This window comes from Ammospiza caudacuta, chromosome 3 (assembly GCF_027887145.1).
Source record: "Ammospiza caudacuta isolate bAmmCau1 chromosome 3, bAmmCau1.pri, whole genome shotgun sequence".
NCBI classification, from domain to species: Eukaryota; Metazoa; Chordata; class Aves; order Passeriformes; family Passerellidae; genus Ammospiza; species Ammospiza caudacuta.
Genome location: NC_080595.1, coordinates 85,529,213 through 85,549,580, shown reverse-complemented (window position 1 = coordinate 85,549,580; position 20,368 = coordinate 85,529,213). Strand labels below are relative to the sequence as shown.

Sequence of the window (20,368 nt, the reverse complement as noted above, 5' to 3'; positions counted from 1 at the left end):
TATAATAGTGCTTCCACTGATGACAGAGACCCCAGAGTTAGTAGTACCTGAACACAGCTGAAGACTCATGCATTATTTCTAGTCTAATAACAGTCTGGTAACTGTGATCACTGGGACACTGTCTTAGCGGAACCAACAGACAGGTCACGTTTACAGAGGCAAATACAAACCAAAGCCAGGCTGCCCTGTGCTGGCAGGCGATTGCCCACGCTCCCGGGATGCCAGCACGCTCCCTGGCATGGGTTTTGCCACGGCTCTTGCCCCTCGCTGCAGGCCGGGGGTGACTGTGCCAGCCCTGCTCCGTCACGTCTGTTCCGCCCTGAAAGGGTGAACTCCCAAAGCACTGAATTAACGTGGAATGGTGTAACGGAGAGGGCAGGGAAAAACACCATCCACTCTCCCACTGTTGTTCGAGCGGCGGCTGCTGCCGTCCTGCACAGCTCTGGCGGGAGGGAGAGGGAAGGAGGGAGAGGGGGAGCTCCGCGGCGCGGGCAGAGCCGCGCTTCCTCAGCGGGCTGCGCACACTGAGGGCACCGCGGTGCCAAGGACGACATTCTGGCGGCTCTTCACACCATTTCGACACCACAGGCCGAAAGTTCTGCTGCGAGACGTGCGGCAGGGGCGGCCCACGGCGAGGGCTCGGCGTAACAGCGAGGGACAGAGCCGAGCAGAGGAGGGTCTCCCGCCTCTCCCTCGCTCCCTGCCGCAGCAAACGCAAAGGGCTGAGGCGGGCCGGGAGGGCACCGTGCTCCTCGGCACTGCGCATGTGCCAGCCCGCGCCCCCCCGCGCCAGGACCCTAAATGTCCGCTCGGGCTTCACTGCCGCGGATTCGCGGTGTGCTCGCAGCGCCCGCCCTGCCCTTCTTCCGGCTCTGGCTTCACTCGGGTGGGCGGGGCCTTCGCCTTCCCGGGCCGCGATCTGTGCTGCTCTCGCGAGAGCTCCCCCTTTTCCTGGCCGGCGCGGAGCGAGGTGGGTGCCCGGGCCGGGGCCGCCGTTTCCCCGCCGGGGCCGCCGCGATACGGGACCGGGAGTGGAGCGGAGCCCCCCGCGGCACCGCGGCGTCGGGATGCGCCCGATTACCGCCAGCCCGGGGCCCGATGGCCGCCGAGGCGCCCGGGGCCGGGGGTGGCCAGCCGGCGGGGTTTCCCTCCTCCCTCGGCCGGCGGCGCCCTGCGGGAGGAGGGGCCGGGAGCAGGCCCGGGAGTGCCGCTCGCCCGTGGAGCCGCTCGTGGGGCTCTGTGCGTGGTGGGGCCGCTTCCCGGGCTGCCGGGGCCTTGCAGCGGGCCCTGAGGTGGGCAGGCCCCGCGCTCCCTGGGACGCTGTTTCTGTGGCCTGGTCGTCACCCCTGGTGCGGCGTGCTGGGGCTGGCCCGGCCCGTGGGGCGGCCTCTGGCTTAGTTCTGGAGCGTGTGGCTGCGCAGCCGGACTGGGGAGTCCTGGCTGTGTTTGAGCAGGTGACACGTGCTTGGTGACAGCCAGAGTGTTCTTTTGCGTTGCAGAAAGGCCATGTTCAGCTCTAGCGCCAAGATTGTGAAGCCTAATGGCGAAAAGCCAGATGAATTCGAGTCTGGTATATCCCAGGTACGTAGCTTTTCCTTATTCTCTTTGGTAGCTCACTTCAAGTTATGGACATAGTTGTCCAGACCCTAAACTTTGAGGATAATCCTGCCAACGTGTTTTCTTTCCTAGTTTTATTTGGGAACGGAGTCCTCCTCTGTTTCCATTAGTTAAACTTGTTGGATGTTGGTATGTCTTACAGGAAGTTAAGTCTTTGATACTGACTGTGGTTAAGGGTCTATACCTGCTCTTTGGCACTGTGGACACACTTTGGTCTCAGGTGTTCTCATGAACTGAAGTGTGTGTAATGGATTATTCCCCAACTTCACTTTTGTAGGCTCTGCTGGAGTTGGAAATGAACTCCGACTTAAAGGCTCAGCTGCGGGAGTTGAACATCACAGCAGCTAAGGTAGGCTGGACCTTCTCCACTAAGAGCTGGGTGGTGACTTGTTCTGTGTATGTTTAATTTTTGGGGATATTAATGTACTTGGTGAATGGTGACTTAAGCCTTGTGGCCTGGGATAGTTTTGTTATGTGCTGCTGTAGCTTATCTTCTGGTATTTGCTGCTAGTGTGTAGGATTCTGTAGTAGTGTTTTTCTTAGGAGCTGATCTGAAAACGATGATTCTACTTTATGTCTCTGCAGACTGGGTTTGGGGTGTGAAACTTCCTTTTTGCATGTAGATGCTGGCTGGAAATGTAGGTGTTACAGAAATTTAAAAACATAAACTGCAATACTCTTCATAAAAAACAAAATTGTTTGAATCTCTTAGGTGCAGTTAGTAGATGGATTGAGGCAATGGACTGACTTGATAGTGTAGCTTAGTCTCCTTGTACATTTCTAGTTTTAGATCGTGCAAGCAGCTGAAACATCAAGAAAGAAAAAGAAGGCGGCAATTGGTGGGAAAGGAGAAAGAAAGTTAGTGTTGGAATTTGTCAGCCTGGGAGACTGGATGGCAGCAATGAAGCAGGTCACTGCAATCAGAAACTTTATTGGGCTGCCTTTGGTTTTTGCCCAGCCTTACCAGTATACAGACAGAGGAGCCTGACTGCTTAGAGTCGAGTTAAAAGAGTCTGGGAATGCAGAAAGCAGCATGTATCATGTATGAGCTGAATGGCCTTCAGAAGAAACCACATCTGTCTGGAAGTACAGCAATGCCACCTGTCTTTAGTGAAATGCTTTCAGAAAAGTCTTTGTTGTTTACTTAGCTGCTTGATTTTATTTATGAGAAATCTCCCATGGGCATCTGAATTGGCTCATATGAGAAGGTAGCTGGTGAAGAACAATCCATCCTTCCATTCTTTTGGAAAATGAGGATGTGTCTGCAGTCAGTTCCATGGGAGAAGTGTCTTGTAAGCCTATGCAAACTTTGGATTTAACTGCTGGAGAGACAAACCAGGGGAGAAGTAACCTGTCCTAGTGTATTGTAATCCTGTTGGTATTTGGAGGGGTGACATGTTTTGATTGAGTAGGGATGCAGTCCTAGTCAAGTGGCCAACAGAAGTGATTTCCATGAAGCAGTAGATTAAAAGATTTGTTCCCCTAAACTTTGGAGTCTGCATTAGAGGCAACTAATTTTTGAAACTGTGTATTAGCACAAATGCAGAAGGGATAGTAAACATTCAGTATAGTTGCACTAGCACCTGAGTCTCATCTTTCAGAAGGAATGGGACTTGCTGTTCAGAGGATGTGATTCTGAAAGGGGTGGTGGGATTTATGGCCCAATCACTCCTCCACAGCGAAACAAGTACTCTGATAAAAGTTTTTGTGTCAGTGCTTTCTCTGTAGAGCATTAAGGCAGGTACTGCTCTCTGATGCACTCCCTGCCCCACGGAGTCAGAAGCAAGACTATCAATACCTGTGCTCAGGATTCATGGTCAAACCAAACATTACTTCTCAACCCTCAGTTAATGCTTACTTTGTACTTTTGTTTCAGGAAATTGAAGTAGGTGGTGGCAGAAAAGCCATCATTATCTTTGTACCAGTTCCTCAGCTGAAGTCCTTCCAGAAGATTCAGGTGCGGCTAGTCCGGGAGCTGGAGAAGAAGTTTAGTGGAAAACATGTGGTGTTCATTGCTCAGGTAAAAAACCCCTTAGAATCACAAAAATGGTGACTTGAAGGGATATCTGGAGGTTATCTAGTCCAGACTCAGGCATGTTCCAGTGTTGCATTACCCATTCAAGGTAACAGTGATAGTAATTCATTGTACCAGCAGGAAATGTAATGAGCGTCTGGTGGGTGTTAGCTAAAATGTTTTCAGCTGGCACCAGTGGAAACTTGGTGAGATGTAAAGTTGTTTCATGAAGGATATAACTTTTTGCTCTGGCCACCCTTACTCCTTCAGAAGTTTGACATACAAAGCTTAAAATAAAAGGGAGCAAATATTAATAGAAACTTTGCTGCACTTAGGCAATCTAGGCACTTAAAATTTAATTTACTAAGAAAGGAAGGAAAAAAAACTCATGCAAGTTCTAAATATATGGCAGGAGCTAAGGTGAAAAGGTGTTGGAGGGATCTCTGGGCAGTACTTAAGGGTTGGACAAACTAGGGATCTGTATGTAGAGTGGAAAATTGGTCAAAATGAAGCTAGCTGAAAATTTTTAATGCAATTCTTAGAGCCAGAGCACCTTACCCTGAGTCTTTATATGACCAAGAGGATTTATTTGAATGAGGTGCCTCTGGTTCACTTCACCTAAAGATTCTTGACCCAGAGGGTGGTTGGGCACAGGAACAGGTTCCCCTAGGGAATGGTCACAGCACCAGCCTGACTGAGTGCTGTGAGGTGATTCTACAATACTTTAGCACATGGTCTGACTTGTGGGGATGTTCTGTGCAGGGCTAGCAGCTGGACTCGATGGTCCTTGTCCATCTCTTCCAACTCAGCATATTCAGTGATTTTTTTAGGTTTTGTGATTCTGTAATCCCTTGAGAATTCCTTATCAATTCAGTAATCTATTTTACAAGGGAACATGTGATTTTGAGTATGACATGACCCAGTTTGGGTAATGGTAGCCCCATCATGAATACAGTCATGGAGAAGCTGTGATGTGATGGTAGAAAATACTGCAGGTGGCTAAAACTGCATCTAGAATGTTTTAAAATGTCTACACTTGCAGTAGGAAAGTAGAAAATAAGTTTTACTGACCTAACACTTAGATCCTAATTTTGGAACAGGTTATATTTAAGCCAGGATTTGATCTGGATTGTGCAATAGATCTTACTAGTAAAACTAGCATTTCAATCTCAGATGTCACCTAGCTGTCTGTGGAACTCAGTGCACTACTCTGGTTTGCACCAGAGGCTCAGTCTGACAGAAGTTTGAAATTCCCTGGGATTTCTGTTCCCAAAGAAGTGTGTTCACAGTGCTGATGAGACATAGTAAAATACTGTGGTTGTATTCTTGGAGAGAGGAGATAAAGTACAAGTCTGCTATTTCAGTGCCCTGAATACAAGAGTAGTAATTAAAAAATATAACAGTACAGCACATCGCTTTCTGCAGGCAGCTCTAGTTCTCTAGTTTCTAATGCTGATGTAACTTTCAGCATACTTAAGTCTACCTTTTTGGCTTTTCATGCATTGGTTTCTAGTGTGGGAGAACAAGGTGCATGTTTCTGAGTTCATTGTAACCACCAAATACTGAGAAATGCCTTTTTGTTCTTTTGCCTTAACAGAGAAGGATTCTGCCCAAGCCAACAAGAAAAAGCCGCACAAAAAACAAGCAAAAGCGTCCGAGAAGGTTGGTAAATGATACTGATTCAGTATGACAGCCTTCTTTTGTGCCTGGTAGTTTAGTCAAGTAATGGTTAGTTGAGTTTTTGAGAAGTCATTTAAGTGATTGGCTGGTCTTGTCCTTTCTCCTACTGCTTGAAGTACTGCTTTGTATCTGTCATTTGACTGCTAAAGTGTTCAGTAGAAAGGTTACCTTTGGGCACTGTGTTGCATTTCTTAGCACTCTATTTGTATTTCCAGCTACAGCTGTAGCAAATTTTTAGCTGTCAGTGCTGGCTTAAGGAACCCAACCTGCTGTCTCTGTTACCACAGTGTGCTGACAAGAACTATTTTCTTTTAAGTTGTAGGAAGAGCCTCTTCCACATCACATGTTAGACTGTGTGCAGAAGTCAAGGCTGGCACACTGAAGGGGATGCAATGAGGGAGAGAGTGGCTGAGGAGGGGTGTAGGTATGAGTTCTAGTCCCTCTGGATATGAATTTGATAGCAATAGTATAGTCATTTGTGTTAAATGGCCTCCCTGCTCTCATCTAGTCACTGGATTGCTAGACATGCAACACTGCTACGTCTCTGTGGATGTCAGTGCCTCATCTGTATGTTGCTATGTCATTATGTAAGTCTGTGTCTTAAAGGCTTGTCCTCTTTATGACATGTGGCATGTCTTGTAGCTTCTCCCTGCTCCCCCAGTATTATACCTGTGTCATGTGTTACTGTATTTTGCAGTCTTCAGGCATGGATTTTAAAAGTAAGTTTCACAATACTAATTTAGCTGCAGTCCTGCCTTTGGAAGACTCTGCCTGTGTTCTTTTAAAATTAGCACTGCACAGTGGTTAGAGAAGTTGGCATTTGTGTCTGAGTAGCACGCTGCCTCTTTCTGCATGAGGAAGGGCCAGTGTGCAGGACTGCCCCTGTCTCAGCCTGAGATGAGATCAGGCTGCTGTGTTGTTGTGGATGTCTGTCTCCCTTAGCTATGCCAGTGTGGCCAGGTGTGAAGTGCTGCTGTAGACACAGGTGTTGGTTACTAGTGATACTGCCCTGAAACTGGATTAGGATGCTGCAGACTTAGTAATCCATCTAGACTCACGTAAAACAACCTGGGCCACCTTTTCTCGTGTTGGCTCACTTCTGGACAATTCAGGAACACACATGTAGATTTCAAACAGTCTTCTAAGTATGGACTCAATTGGCCAGCTAGTCTTTTGCTGTATTACATTGGTCTTCTAAGCTGCTTGGGTTTAGGCAGGTGAAGAAATCGGTGTTTCCAAAACTGAGTCTCCCATGAATGTACTCTGTGCAGCTGAGGATACTTGTCCACTTAAACTTTTCCAGTCAGTGTCTCTGGCAGAGTTGCAGATGGAACAGTTTGATTTTGATTTAAATTTTTATTAAATGTGTAGAAATAGAAGTATGTTTTAGGGCTCTTGCCGCAAATCAGTGTGTGGTCTAGGTCAGAAACCTGGCTACTTTTTCTTGTGCAGTCATTAAGTTTCTGCACTCTGTAGAATTCAGCTTTTCTTTTTGCATGCCCTGTGATAGTGCTGTATTGTCACACTGTGGCATTAAAGAGAGCAAACGCCCCTGAATTTTCAGCCAGAGCATGCTATGGAAGATTTAAACCTTGTCAAACTGGAATTTTCCACGAGGATGTGTTTTAATGCTCTAAATGTGGCATTTCAGCCGTACACTTACTGCAGTGCACGATGCCATTCTTGAGGACCTGGTCTTCCCCAGTGAAATCGTGGGCAAGAGAATCCGTGTGAAACTGGACGGCAGCAGGCTTATAAAAGTCCATCTGGACAAAGCACAACAGAACAATGTTGAACACAAGGTAAATTAAAAAAACTTACTTTCTCATGCAAGTGGGGGGGGACATTCTGATATCCCCAAGAGACTGCTTAGGGATACAGGAAAAGACTTGCCTTTTGGCTTGTGGAGATGCTTTGGTTTGTATTTGGAGTAAGGTACTGAAATAGAGGCAAAACAGTTTTGGGCTAAAGCTCTAGTTCAACTTGCCAAAGCCCCTGGATTATGAAGTAGTTATATTGGTTCCCTCATGGGACCATAGAGTGTTTTATTTGGTTTTTTTGTATGAATAGGGGTTGCTTGGGTTGGTTGGTTTGTGTTTTTGTTGTTTTTCATGTGAAGCATTTAGTTTTGACCTGAAATACATGTGCTCAGTAAAGCCTGCACTTGGCTTGATCTTTTTCTGAAATGGGAGGCTTGTGTTCAGGCCTGCTCAGCTCTTAGGGTCTCACATTGTTGAAAATCAAAGAGAGCCCATATACTCTAGAGGAAATGTATCTTTTGTGTAAATCCTCAGCTACCTTAATATAGAAGAAAATAATTGGCCTCAGAGTGGAGATACACTGGCAAATAGTATAGTACCTTAAGTATGTTTACTTAGAGTTACTTGTTTACACAGCATGTATAAGCAAGATTTATTTGTCTTCGCAGGTGGAAACATTTTCTGGTGTGTACAAGAAGCTCACAGGCAAAGATGTGGTGTTTGAATTTCCAGAATTCCAGCTGTAAAATGCAAAAAATGGCTGAATAAACAACTATTCATATAACAGAGTAATTTCATTTAAATTTTGAATTCCATAAACACAGATGGGGATTAACTGGTTCATGGGACTTCTCTGCTGTCTGGAGAGTGACACCTGTGTATCCAAGTATTAACTCCCCAGCTACCATTTTAAAGGTAGCCCTCTTGGGTTTTTCTTGGCACTATTGCAACACAACTGGACAAAAAGAGTCCAGAGCCTGCAAAAAGAATTCATACTGAAGAACCTAAGCATTCCAAATCTCAACTGGGGGAAATAAGGAGAATTACTGTAGAACAATGGAACTCCTCTGGGTTTTGCACACAAGGTATCAGTTGGAGACCTACCTGTTCCTGACACTGGAAGAAGTCAACTAGCAGGTGGTGTGTGACTTATGAAATGTGTAGAAATGACATGTGGATAAGGGGTTTGAATTCCTAGGAAATGGGGTGGGGGAGGTATAGGTTGATTTTTGAGGTAACTTAACTTGATCTAATTGGCAGCATTCCTTACCAGTTCTTAACCTAAAAGCAGGCTCTGTAGCTTCTCACCTTTCAGACTGAAATGGGAAGGAATTTTTACTTCTGACTGCTTGACTATATCACTGGACAAAAATGACAGGTTTTTTAGGTATTCATCTTGCTTTCAGAAATATTTTTTTAGATTGTTTTAACATGGTTCTCTACATGCTCAGTGATACAGGGAGAGGTGGGGAAGAACTAGATGCATCAGTATCTGAAGGCTGACAGTGTCTCAGAAACACGACACTTTTGACTTCAGTATCCGTGGGTGAATATCTGTGAATAAAGATATTCAGTATCTTTAACAAGAACCCTTTACACAAGCTCAGGGTGATGTTGGTCATTTAAAGTTCTGAGCTAATTACATGAATTAACTACCTGATTGTACTAAACATAGTATTAAGAGTGTTTAATTTATCACAGTAGAAGACAACTAATTTTGGAGTCAGTCTGATAAGTGAAGAGCTAAATTGGGACCAAGTTGTGTGACAGGAGCACTTAATAACTGGCATTTTTCTACCTGAGGGTAGATGGAGAAGTACCACTCACTGAGGATCTTTGTATATTTACTTCCCTTTTCCATTTACAGTAGTTTTGGTTGCTTCCCATTTGATGCCTCTTTAGCTATGGAGAGCTAAAAGGTTAAAACAAGTTCTGCATTGCTTTTGCATTGAAAAATTAAGACTTCAAAATTTAAGCATGACTTAGTAGGGCAGGACAGATAGCCCTGTGCTGTTACTGTTGGTGCCAGGAATGCAAAGAGAAGGAAAACCTGCCCTGTTGCAATCAGTAGTTAATTTCCTGTTACTTGCTGACAAGGCTTCAGTATTTGCACAAAAAGCAGGCTGTATCTTTGAAGAAGTTTGTTTACCTTAAGGCCTTTTCCTATCTCCTTTTCAAACTTCTGTCTCTGGGGTATAACTTCTTATTTATTCCTTGACTACTTATTGTTCATCTTGAATGATTCAGCAGAAGTGAATGCATCAGCTTCCCTTAGATGAGAGGAGTTGGCAGGTATATAATAACCCTGAATCCTGTCTGTTTGTGTGGAGAATAATTGTAGAAGATCTTACAGTAGAGGACCCATAACTTTTGAATTCAAGTTTTCATTGCAAAAATGGATATTATTCAGATTGGAAATGCCACCTTGTCTAGTCCCCCAAAAATAGTCTTGAGTCAGACACATTAGTAAGCTTTCCTCTAAAACAGTCACAGATGGCAGCCTGTGCAAGTAGACCTTGGCTGGTGTGGGCTGAAGAAGCAGCTTGGGGAGTATTTGGAGACTTAGCAGATGTTAACTACCTTTAGTTAAAGGCTGGTGAGTCTGCTGGGGCTGTGTAACCTCTGCAAGGAGAGGTGATCCTCAGCAGGCTTTGCTAGACAGCATTTCCTGCTTTATAGGGAAATGTAACTCAGGTTTCATCTCTTCATAGTAATAAAAATGTCAGTCGAGTTTCTTTCGAAGCACTGGGAGGGGGTGAGCGGGGGAGGATAAATCCAGTAAACTGAACAGAAAGATTGCAAACGTTCCCAGGCATTGCCAGCTGGCTATAGATTTTTCTTGGCTCTTGTTGCAAGCCCTCTTGAACTATATGATATGCAAAGGCTCACGATGGCCCCATAAGCAAATTCTTTGAGGGAAAGGATAACACTGTCAAAGCTCTATGGCTTTTACATCAATTAAACTACAAGACGAGGTGAATTTTTGTGGCATAAAAATAGAAGGCTGTGTGCTTGCGAAGGACTTTAGTCTTAGTTTACCTCTATTTACAGACTCCCTCGTGTGTTTGTGTCAGTGATACAGTCAGACAACTCCCTCTGTCCCTTGACAAGCATACTAAGTGCATGCCTGCAATCTGGAAAGTCAGTTTGATGCCATCTGGTCAAGTGCTAATGAGGCTGCTGGAATGCTGGTGTCAAATGTTACCTTAACCTAAGCAAACTCCATGTGAGATGATGCTAGACTTTTCCCATACCTTTCACATGCTGGCACAGTTGAACTCTGAACGTGCGATTGATCACGAGTTCTGTCAGCTGCTGTGGGTGAAAGAGTGGTGGGGCGTTCTGTACCAAGACTGCAGCAATAATATGTGGGTACTACCAATGTGCAAACACAGCCATATACTGAAGTTCTTTCCTGTAGTAGCTCCAAATGAGAAGTAAGGGCTTTACATCTGTTAATTGCTCATGAGACATTCGCCTGATCTTAAAGCTTCAATTATTTATTTCATATGAATTCTTTCAAAATATCTTCAAATATTTTTGCCTATGAGGTCTGATCCCTGGTGATTTTTCTTCAGAAAGGTATACAGATGTGTCACAATTGTAGCATAACAGAACTTGCCTGAAGTTTTGGGTGGTAAGTGCTTGACCTATCTTTTATTAATAGGGCAACTTGATATATGATAACATCATGTCTGAGTAGTCCCTCTTGAGTGTAAATGGGAACAGCTGGTGAGTTTCAGTGTATGATCTCATGCCAAGCAGCATTCAAAGGAAATCCCATAACTTCTGCATTATGGACTGAAATAATTAATTTCCTATTCCTTTGTTTTTCCTGAATTTTCCAAGTGATAGGCCTGAGTTTGATTCTCAGTTACATCTGAAGGTCAGAGCAATGCTGAAAAGCTACACCTTCTCTAGTTTGTGGGATGTGCTGTCTAGGCCACTGGACGTTTATCAGAATGACAGAAAAAAAGATGTTGATTACAGAAAGTCATAAAGGCTCATAAAATGAAGGTTGGTGGTGAGGCTGATGAGGGAGTGTGAATTTGCCTGTGTCCAGTAGGGGCTGACTGCAGCACTGATCAGTGTGAATAATTCACTGCTCTTTAACAAAGTGCCTTTACCTTGCCCCTTGCTGCCTGCCTTAAGGGTGCTCCTGTGAAAACCCTGCTGACATGAACATCTATGTACTAGTGCTCTGTTTCCTACAGAGATGCAAGTAGAGGATCTTATTTATGTATTACCATCAAGAGGAGAAAGTTTGTTGGATTTGTTAAGTTTGAGTTCATGTATCTCTTCTACCTTCCAGTTACTCTTTCTTATTTTGAGGAAAATCATAAGTTTAGTGTCATGCAGTTGCTACTTGGTGTTGTTAAATGATTAATAGATAACATTTCTAATTATTGTCTATTGAGTTAACATGTGTGGCTCAGTTGTGATCTGCCCCTGGAGCAGCAAAAATAGAATTAAATCCAAGCACTGAGGAGATTATGCTAGTTTTAGAGATGACTAACAGAAAAAGCACAATTGCTGCAGTGAATGCTGCTTAAAATTTTTTATGAAAAAAAATAAAATAGTTCCACATTGCTAATAAAGTAGAAGGCCAGGTTTTACACAGTTACAAATAAAGTTAATACTGTATTGGCATGGCCACACTGATTTTTCCCACCTTACATCTCATGCACTGCACAGAAGAGGTGGGAAGGAGAGCTTTGCTCTCTGCCCACAGAGATGCTGGGGCAGTGCTAAGAAGATATTCAGATGGCAGGTGGATATCTTCACAGAGACAGATCTACAGGCTGTGTTTTACCAGGACTGTCTTAATAAAGTTGTTTCCTATTTTCTTGGCCAAACAGATACTGTTCTGTGAAGCAAAGGGAATAGGACACATCATTGTGCTGCCCTGGGAGCAGAGGAGGGGTTGCACTTGGCATGCTTGTGTGCATGCTTGTACCATGGAGGAGTCCTCTATCTGCTCTGTCTCCTTGCTACTTTTTGGAGTTTCTGGGGGATGTCCTGGGAGGCCTAAAAAGGGCTGCTTACTGAGTCAGCTCTTACTTTCAATAACTAGAACAGCATTTGTGATGCCTAGAATAAACTGAGCTCCTGCAACTCATCTCAGGTACTGATTTTTTAAAGAGTTTGGGTATTGGAAATTTTAATCCTTTGGAAAAATCTGATTAGGAAATGCTGATACCATTGCATGCTTTGCTAAACCAAAGGGAAAATCGGAGCCTTGTCATCTTCTCTTAAGATTTTTTAATAACCATTGTGTTTTAAATAGGTGTTGTGTTTAATCCTCTTACAGATAGAAAGATAATGCTAACTAACTATGAAAAGTGTAGAAAAATTTTCCTGGATGTTCCCAAAATGTATTAGCATATTTTTTTCTGTTTTCTAAAAACTTTTTATTGTCCTTTTACAACCAGTTGGATTTTATCTGCATGGTTTTGGTTTGGTTTGAATCCAAGAATTCCATTTGTAGTTGTGTCAATGTGGTATTTACCCTGAATTTAGAGGTTGAAGAAAAATTGTGTAGTGGATCAAGCTGAAGTAGCTGGCCCAACTGGTGTCTTGCTGTATAGAAATATAGAATGGTCTGGGTTTCAAGGGACCTTAAGGATTATCTACTCTAGCCCTCCTAGCTGTGGGCAGGGATACCTTCCTCTAGAATAAGATTGTTTAAAGCTCCATCCAACCTGGCCTTGAGCATCTCCAGGCGTAGGCATCCACAGCTTCTCTGGGAAACCTGTTCCAGTGTCTGACCAGTCTCACAGTAAAGAATTCATAGTATCTAATATAAACCTGCCCTCTATCAGTTTGAAGCCTTTCTGCCTTGTCCTTGTAAAAAGTTCCTCTCTCAAGGACTTCATGTCCTTGTAAAAAATCCTCTCCAGCTTTCTTTTAGCCCTACACCGCTTTAGGTAATGGAAGGTGCTCTAAGGTCTCTCAGGAGCCTGACCCTTTCAGCCTGTATTCATTAGAAAGGTTCTCCAGCCCAGCTCTGATGATGTTCATTAGCGCTCCTCTGGACTCATTCCAACAGGTCCACATTTTTCCTCTGTTGGGGGTCTCAGAGCTGGATGCAGCAGAGCAGGTAGGTGCTCATGAGCGAGGAGTAGAGGGACAGAGCCGCTTCCCTCAACCTGCTGGCAATGCTACTTTTGATGCAGGCCAGGATATGGTTGGATTTCTGGGTTGCAAGGGCACTTGGCTGGCTCACGTTGAGCTGCTCATCAGCCAACAAGTTCTTCTCAGGGCTGCTCTGGATCCATTCTCTGCCCAGTCTGTGTTTATGCTTGGGATTGCCTGCCCCAACCCAAGTGCACTTGGTGTTGTTAAACTTCATGAGATTTGCACAGTCCCATCTCTTGATCCTGTCAAAAGAGTCTCCTGTTTCCCTGCAGAGAGGACTCACATTTTCCTTAGTATTTCTTTTATCACTAAAGAAATGTAAAGAAATGTACCTAAAGAAGCTTTTCTTCTTGCTTTTGATGACCCTGGCCAGATTTCATTCTCTCAGGGCAGGTTAGCTTTCCTAACACATTCCCTTGTTGCTCAGACATCTCTACCCCTCCCAAGCTATCCATTCTTGCTTCCACCCACTTCAGGCTTCCTTTCTGTGTTTCAGTTTGTCCAGGAGCTCCTTGTTCCTCTGTACTGGTATACTATGGCCTCTGGAGGCTGTCCCTCTCTCTCCAGCAAGGGTAGCTCAAACACTTGGGTATCCCAGACAGGCATGTTAACATGATAGAGAACTTAATAACCAGCAGCTGTTCTGACCTGGTGATGACCTAAGCTGCTCCCACACGGTCCATGCATCAGTACCCCAGTTTCCACATATTAGCCTGATTTGGATGATGCACCAATGTGGCTACACAGTTTCCAGCTGGATTTTGGGGTGGGAAAAGGTTACTTATGCCCTTCTGTATGGGGACTATGCCTTTCTCTCTCATGTGAAAGAAAACCATGTGCTTGTTTATTCTCTCTTTTCTAGAGAAAGCTCTTTCACTGCATTTATAGTGTTTGCCCTTTCCTTTTGAACACTGGTCATTTATGTTTGTTTTCTTTTCTGCTTCCCCAGTGTTGAGTCCTACCTTTTCTACCAGCTTTCCCTGAATGGCTGTTTCTCCATTGAATTCTGTTTCTGGCCTCAAAGTTATTTTCCTGTGTTTACAGGGAGAGTAGATATGTATGTAAATGGAGTTGTCTTTGCCATGGTAATATGATCTTCAAAGGCTTGGACTACAGTCACTTTGCTGCATTCTTTACATAAAATGTTTGTCTTGGCAAGTTTCTGCCAACAGAGTGCTGCAAGGGCCCAGTCCTGCTAATTGCCTTCTGCTCCCACTGAACTGATGGGGCCTTGTGCATAGAAAATGAACTTTAAAATTAGAGTTGCACGGTCCTTAGACAGTTACGTTCATGTTCTACCATTTTGCCCTTTCTTTACTGAGGTAATCTATCGAGGAAGAGATCATTGGTTCTTAACTCTTCGTGACCATTTGGTGTGTGTGAAAATACAGGAGTTCATAGCAGTGGAGGAGGGTAGCTAGGTTCCAGTCCAGCATGGAACCCTCTATGTAGGCAGTCCACAGGGAGTCCTGAGTTTGAGACATCACTACCTCTTTTTGTACCTGTTTTTCTCTTTGCCATTAAAGCTGGTCAGTGTGTGCTGTGGGCTAACAAAACAGGAGCTGTCATGGGCAAGAAGGCCGCACTCTCCAGGCTTAGGGAGAGAGGCTACGTAATGTCAAGAGCAAAGCAGAAAGAGAGTACATCAGTACTGTGTCATCAGCTTGTACTGCAAGCCCCACCACAGCACAAAATTCTCAGTGGAGTGGATCTACACCTCAAAAGAGATCTGAAAAGTGATAAAGAAGTGAACACACAGATGATTCTATTGCAGCTTTCTCTAGGCACTCAGTCTAAAACCTTTTCTGTGTTCTGATACTTCCCATGTGGAAAATGGAAAGGGACCTCCTGCTACTGCCCTTAGCTCCTGCCCTGGTTTTCAAGGTCACATATTGGGGTTATCCAAGCTCCCAGCCCACTGGGTACTTGCTTAGAGCATGACCCCTCAAATGTTACTACCTGGAAGAGCTGAGAGGAGGGAACAGTGGCATGAGATGGATGGAGACAGAGGATTCACAGGATTTTTTTTGTAGCTATCAGAGCTACAGTCTTACAAATACAGCAGCTTTTCATCAGAGGGTATTAATTGATATAGTCACAAGTGATACTCTCTATTTGCCCTGGAAATGGAGAGTGAAGCCATTTATATCTGTTGAAGTATAAACTGCTGTAACTGAGGGGGGTGTTCTCAAAATCCCACTTTCCAGAATCAACTGGCCCCAGGTTTTTTGCTGCTTGAATGCATATGGAGTACTGTGATTTATCCAGGCCTCAAACTAGTCTAGCTGTTTAAGGTAAAAACCAGGTTTCTACAACTATTTAGAAGCTAGAGTGAAATAGCACTAAAGTTGTATCAAAGGTGTTTAAAAAAACCCACAAAATATTGTGAAGATGCCTGCCATGTGGATAATTTAGTATTTACATTGTTGTGGGGTGTTCAGACATAGCTCTGAAACAGTTGCCTGTTTTACTAAAGTCAAGAATGGTGTAGCCAATTGCAAGCATAGAGAGAATTTCAGCAAGGGGAGAGTGTGTTAATTATCCACACGAGATGATCACATTCAGTGCTGCATTTCATGTGTTTTCATATCCACTGAAGCAAAGCAAGAGAAGTGTTGTGCTGGGGCAATGTGCATGCATGGCTTAGAGCTGAATAGATGTAAATGGTTAAAAAGGGGTTCTCTGCTAGAGAGGAGGAGGGGAAAGTAAATGTGCATTCCCAAAAAAGTACATTCCCAAAATAAAAAGCTTACATCATGGACCTCTTCAGTTTTCCCACACTTCTTCCCTAATTATTGTCCTGCAGGACAGCTGATCTTTTTCAAACAGGAAGCTGTTTACAGATAACACTTGCAACTGTTTTGTCTGATTTGTTGAACTGTCGAAAAGAAAAAGACAACCTCTTTTCAAATTAAAAACTGTCAGACTTCTGTAAACAGCAGCAATGAGGTTCATCTGTGCAGTGTCCCTGCAGGCACAGAGCGTTGTGCAGTTCCCATTCTCTCAGCAGCCATAAGGTAAGAGACTTTAATGCTTTTACTCTGTAAAAACATGTAGAAGAAAAAGTCTGGATATTTGTTAGGGAGCTGCTTTGTATATGGCAAAATATGATTGGCAATCCCCAAATAGAAGGAGAAGGTAAAGGAAAAAAGCTTGCTTGAGTCTATTGGATAACATTGGACTTTTCTATTGAGAAGCACCCATGTGGCTTAGATCACTGAATGCCAGTTTAGTTTAGGGGAGGGGGTTGTATTTATAATGTACATATGTTATTGGAAGAGCTTGCTTTCCTTTTAGCAGGAAAGGACAAAACAGTACATGAATTTTAACTTCTCCTACAATTGAAACTTATTTTACTCCATTCCTGAGTTGTAATTCCTGGTAACAGACACAGGCAGTTGTCTTGTTTTCCACTTTGAAAAGTGATCTTTTAATACAACTGCAAAGCAAAGAATGAAGACTGACATTGCAGAAGTGAAGGTCCAGTAAGGGCTGGAATTACATCACTTGATAATTAAGAGCAATCTTGGTGAAAACCAAATCATTTAGGGAGTAGTACCATGCAGAAATTCTTAGTGAGATATGAGGGTGTATAATAATACAAAATCTTGGTCCAAGTGAGCAGGAACGAGTGAGACTAAGTCATACTTTAGTAAGCACATGCCTGCTTTTCAGTCATGAGCTATGAGAACTAGGATTCATAATGGATTTGCAAGTTTCCATTCTGACCTCTGTGCATACATATGTGTAAATTTTGGAGGAGGATTGTTTTCTAGCAAAATCAAATCACTGTGGAGAATACCTAACTTTACTTGTCATACAGTGAAACAGAGCATCTGGACTGGAAATGTTATGCCTTTGTGGATTGGTGTAAAACCAATACACTTTGATTCTTGGGTATTGAAATATTTTCCAAGTGTTACAAATGTAAAAACTGCTTCCCTGTGTTTTCCTCTCTGTAGCTGAGATCTTTGTATTTAATATGTATGTGATTGTTTACATGGTCATGAACATTTAAGGCATTATAGTAATCAGAAAATATAAAACAAACACTAATTTAAAGTTGACACTTTTAAAATGATACTATCCCTAAAATTTTAGTATGTTACTGATGCAGCATAGATAAGGTGTGCCAGTGTTGTAGACAAGAAGTAAGACTCACAAGGTGAGTATTCATTTAAAAAATGTTTTTACTCTCTTTCATAAAATTCTTAGATGTATCTGTTAAAATGAAATTATTGTTTTAGTCAAAACATGAAAGATAATACATGAGTTAAATTCGTAGTCAGAATAGCAGTTGAAACATGACATCGTTCTACAGTCAACAGAGACGTGCAGCAGAAATCTGTGCAATTTCTAATTGTATGCTATGTTCAAGACTATTTTTTTCTGATTATTTTGAGTGACTTTACACTGTTTCTAAAGCTCTTTTTAGTCATCTCTAGGGCTGTCCAAAAATTCTTGAACGAGAATCCTTTTGAAGTAGGAAGACTTTTGGCAGAGTAGCTTTTTAAAGAGAAGTGTCAGTTTTCTGGGATAGTTCAGTTCTTTTGTCAAATTATTTTGGCTGAAAACCAGGAGAGTTTAGCCAAAAATATTCTCATGGTGTCTCTTGGGAAGTGTAGTTTGTGCTTTGCACTGCATTTCACTACTGGCTGAACCTCACAGCTGAACCACACTTCCCGTAAGGCTGTGTGGTCAGGGTCTCACTATTTTAATTTGCCTTGATGAAAGGAGTGTTAGGGTGTATTTTGGAAAAGTAAGTCTCGTAAAAGAGGCACAGGCTGGGCTCATAAGGCATCAGCTGGTTGATAACTAGTTGGCAGATTCTTAAAATCTCATTCTTTCCTTCTGGTTTGCACGAGCCACAGGCCATCCTGGTTTTCAGCCATGAGAGTAGGGCCCTTCAAGAGAGTGTCAGCAGAAGGTTTAAAGCATTTTGTTGTTTTTGGCCATGCAAACACCTGTACAAGGGAGAAAATATTTAATAACATTTCTAAGGCTTTGTTAATGCTTCTGCCAACTTTTGTACTGAAAGTATTCTATTTTATATATTTGGAACTGAAAAATGCAAGGGAGCATGGCTGGATGTTCAGATTTTTTAAGAACTCTTAAGAGGAAAACAACCTACTAGAAGCCTGAAGCTTTAGAAAGAGGTGGTTTTGAAAATCCAGCAAGGTGTCATCTCACCGATGTAAGTGGCTCTTCAGAAAAATCTAGTCCTGGGTCTTTTGCCTTGTATAAGATGTTTGTAGTCAAGAAAAGAACAGAAGTGGTCTGCTTAAGCACATCAGTGCACCAGTTTCTTAATTTTTCCATAGGACACTAGGATCCTTACCTTCTGTGACTCTTTGCATGCTGTCCCCTCAAAAATTTGTCAGAAGATTGTTTAGGAGATCCATAGGGCGTCCTGGAGGCCAGGACAGAGCAGTATGACAAATGGTGAGGGGTTTTAGGGTTTACATTGGTGTTTTTCTGCACTGAATCATAGAATGGTTTGTGTTGGAAGGGACTGTTAAAGATCCAGTCCAACAGCACGTGCATGAAACCAAGCTGGATGCCAGACTCCAAACCAAGAACTGGCTGTGCAATATGGAGGGAGTGGAGGAGAGCTAAGGGCTGAAGAAAGTGACACCACAGTCAGACAAGTGTGTGATGGCCACAACAGCCATCTGAAAATTGCTTCTGAGAGGTGTTCCACGATTCTCTCTGCTAGATGTGGATCAATTCACTATCTTTAGTGCCAAATCCTGCAGGAGCTAGAGCTCTGGAAGGTGCAAGCTTACCTTAAATTTGTGTGCTGAGTTGTCCTTCAAGCATAGAGATTTTGAAAAATGACTCAGAGAAAAATGGTTTGTACAGTTCTCTTTGAAAACTAGACTGCTGCTACCCATATCACATAATATTATAATTATGTCTCATAATAACCTGCTGTTTGGGACCACTTACCCAGGAAGTAGGAGGTCTAAATGCAGCTCATTGCACTGCTCCAAACCTCCACCTCCCATCTGCTGGAAAGGTGCCCTTGTAACTAACCAACATAGTAATTTGGTGTGCTTGGAGGAGACTGAATGATTTGGGTGTGTTTCCTTGATGGAAATGTGCTAGGTGAGAGAAGAGTGTCTTGTTATTCTTCTCAGGCAAGATGTTGACCATCTCTGTTATGTGCAGTAAGAAAAGCTTAGACACCCAAGTTGATGATTTTAGCAAATACTGAAACTTGCTGGCAGGTATCCATTTGTTCATCTTTAGTGGGCTCTAGAGAAATGGTCTGCGGGCTCCAAGAGACCATGGATGAGATGTTGAATGCTAGGGTCAGTCTGGTCTTTGGAAGGACAAAATTATAGAAGTGATTTTATAATTTTAATTTTACTTATATAGAGAACTTTTTGTTATCATCAGAGAAAGTTTTGTAAGAGATCTAATTTTTGAGAATTAAAACAAAGAGCTTTAAAAAATTTGATATGAAAGAACCAGCATTGTTAGGTGGCACAGTAATAATAGCTAATGAATTAAAAACACCAGACAAGAATCTAATGAAGACCTCACACAGGAAACAGAAAAAAACCCCACAAATCCCCTTATTAAGTAGGAAAAGAAAAATGTGTATCAATGAGCTTTGTCAGAATGGTGTTAATAAGAAAACAGGTCTCTGATGGCTCACTGGAGTGGAGCTATGTTCAAGAAATGTTAAGGAAACAGATACTGAGAACATGTGGAAGACCAAGAGAAGGACTGCTGGTGCATGCTGAGGAGACTGCAGAGTGCTGGATCTGCCAGCAGCACTTACAGGTACACTTGCAGTGTTTCTCTCTAGCTGTGCAATGAACTTGCAGTTTAAAGCTAATGTAGAGATTAAATGAGATAATGTAGTGAGAGCCATGCTGTGCTGAAAAAACTCTTTATTGGAGATTATCTTCCATTGCTGTTTAGTATCTTCGTGAATTGGGTTTGTTCAGCCAGAAGAGAAGGTTTTGGTGTGACGGAATTGCAGCCTTCCAGTGCCTGAAGGGAACTTAGAGGAAAGATGGTAAGGGACTTTTTACAAAGGCCTCTAGTGACAGGACAGGGGGAAAGGGCTTCAAACTGAAATTAAATAGTTGAAAAATATTCTTTACTGTGAGGCACTGGAACTGGCTGCCCAGAGAAATTGTGGATG

General features: G+C 43.1%; 2 protein-coding genes across 4 annotated transcripts in view; both read left to right on the top strand.

Annotated features, from left to right (window-relative positions):
• The first annotated feature begins 887 nt into the window (after positions 1-887).
• RPS7 (ribosomal protein S7) lies at positions 888-7,855 on the top strand. The gene is made up of 7 exons (XM_058800716.1): positions 888-970; positions 1,500-1,581; positions 1,895-1,966; positions 3,494-3,637; positions 5,229-5,293; positions 6,963-7,113; positions 7,740-7,855. The coding sequence occupies exons 2-7, from the start codon at positions 1,507-1,509 to the stop codon at positions 7,815-7,817; spliced, it is 585 nt and encodes a 194-aa protein (XP_058656699.1). The 5' UTR covers positions 888-970; positions 1,500-1,506; the 3' UTR covers positions 7,818-7,855.
• Positions 7,856-7,858: 3 nt separating this feature from the next.
• Positions 7,859-20,368, top strand: part of COLEC11 (collectin subfamily member 11) — a 46,966-nt gene continuing 34,456 nt past the window's right edge. For 2 of the 3 annotated variants that reach the window (XM_058800715.1, XM_058800713.1), the window contains exon 1: positions 16,016-16,226. The gene's annotated coding sequence lies outside the window, so the exon portion shown is untranslated. Of the gene's footprint in view, positions 8,209-16,015; positions 16,227-20,368 lie in introns of those variants that run through there. The other variant, XM_058800714.1, reaches the window with a different exon arrangement.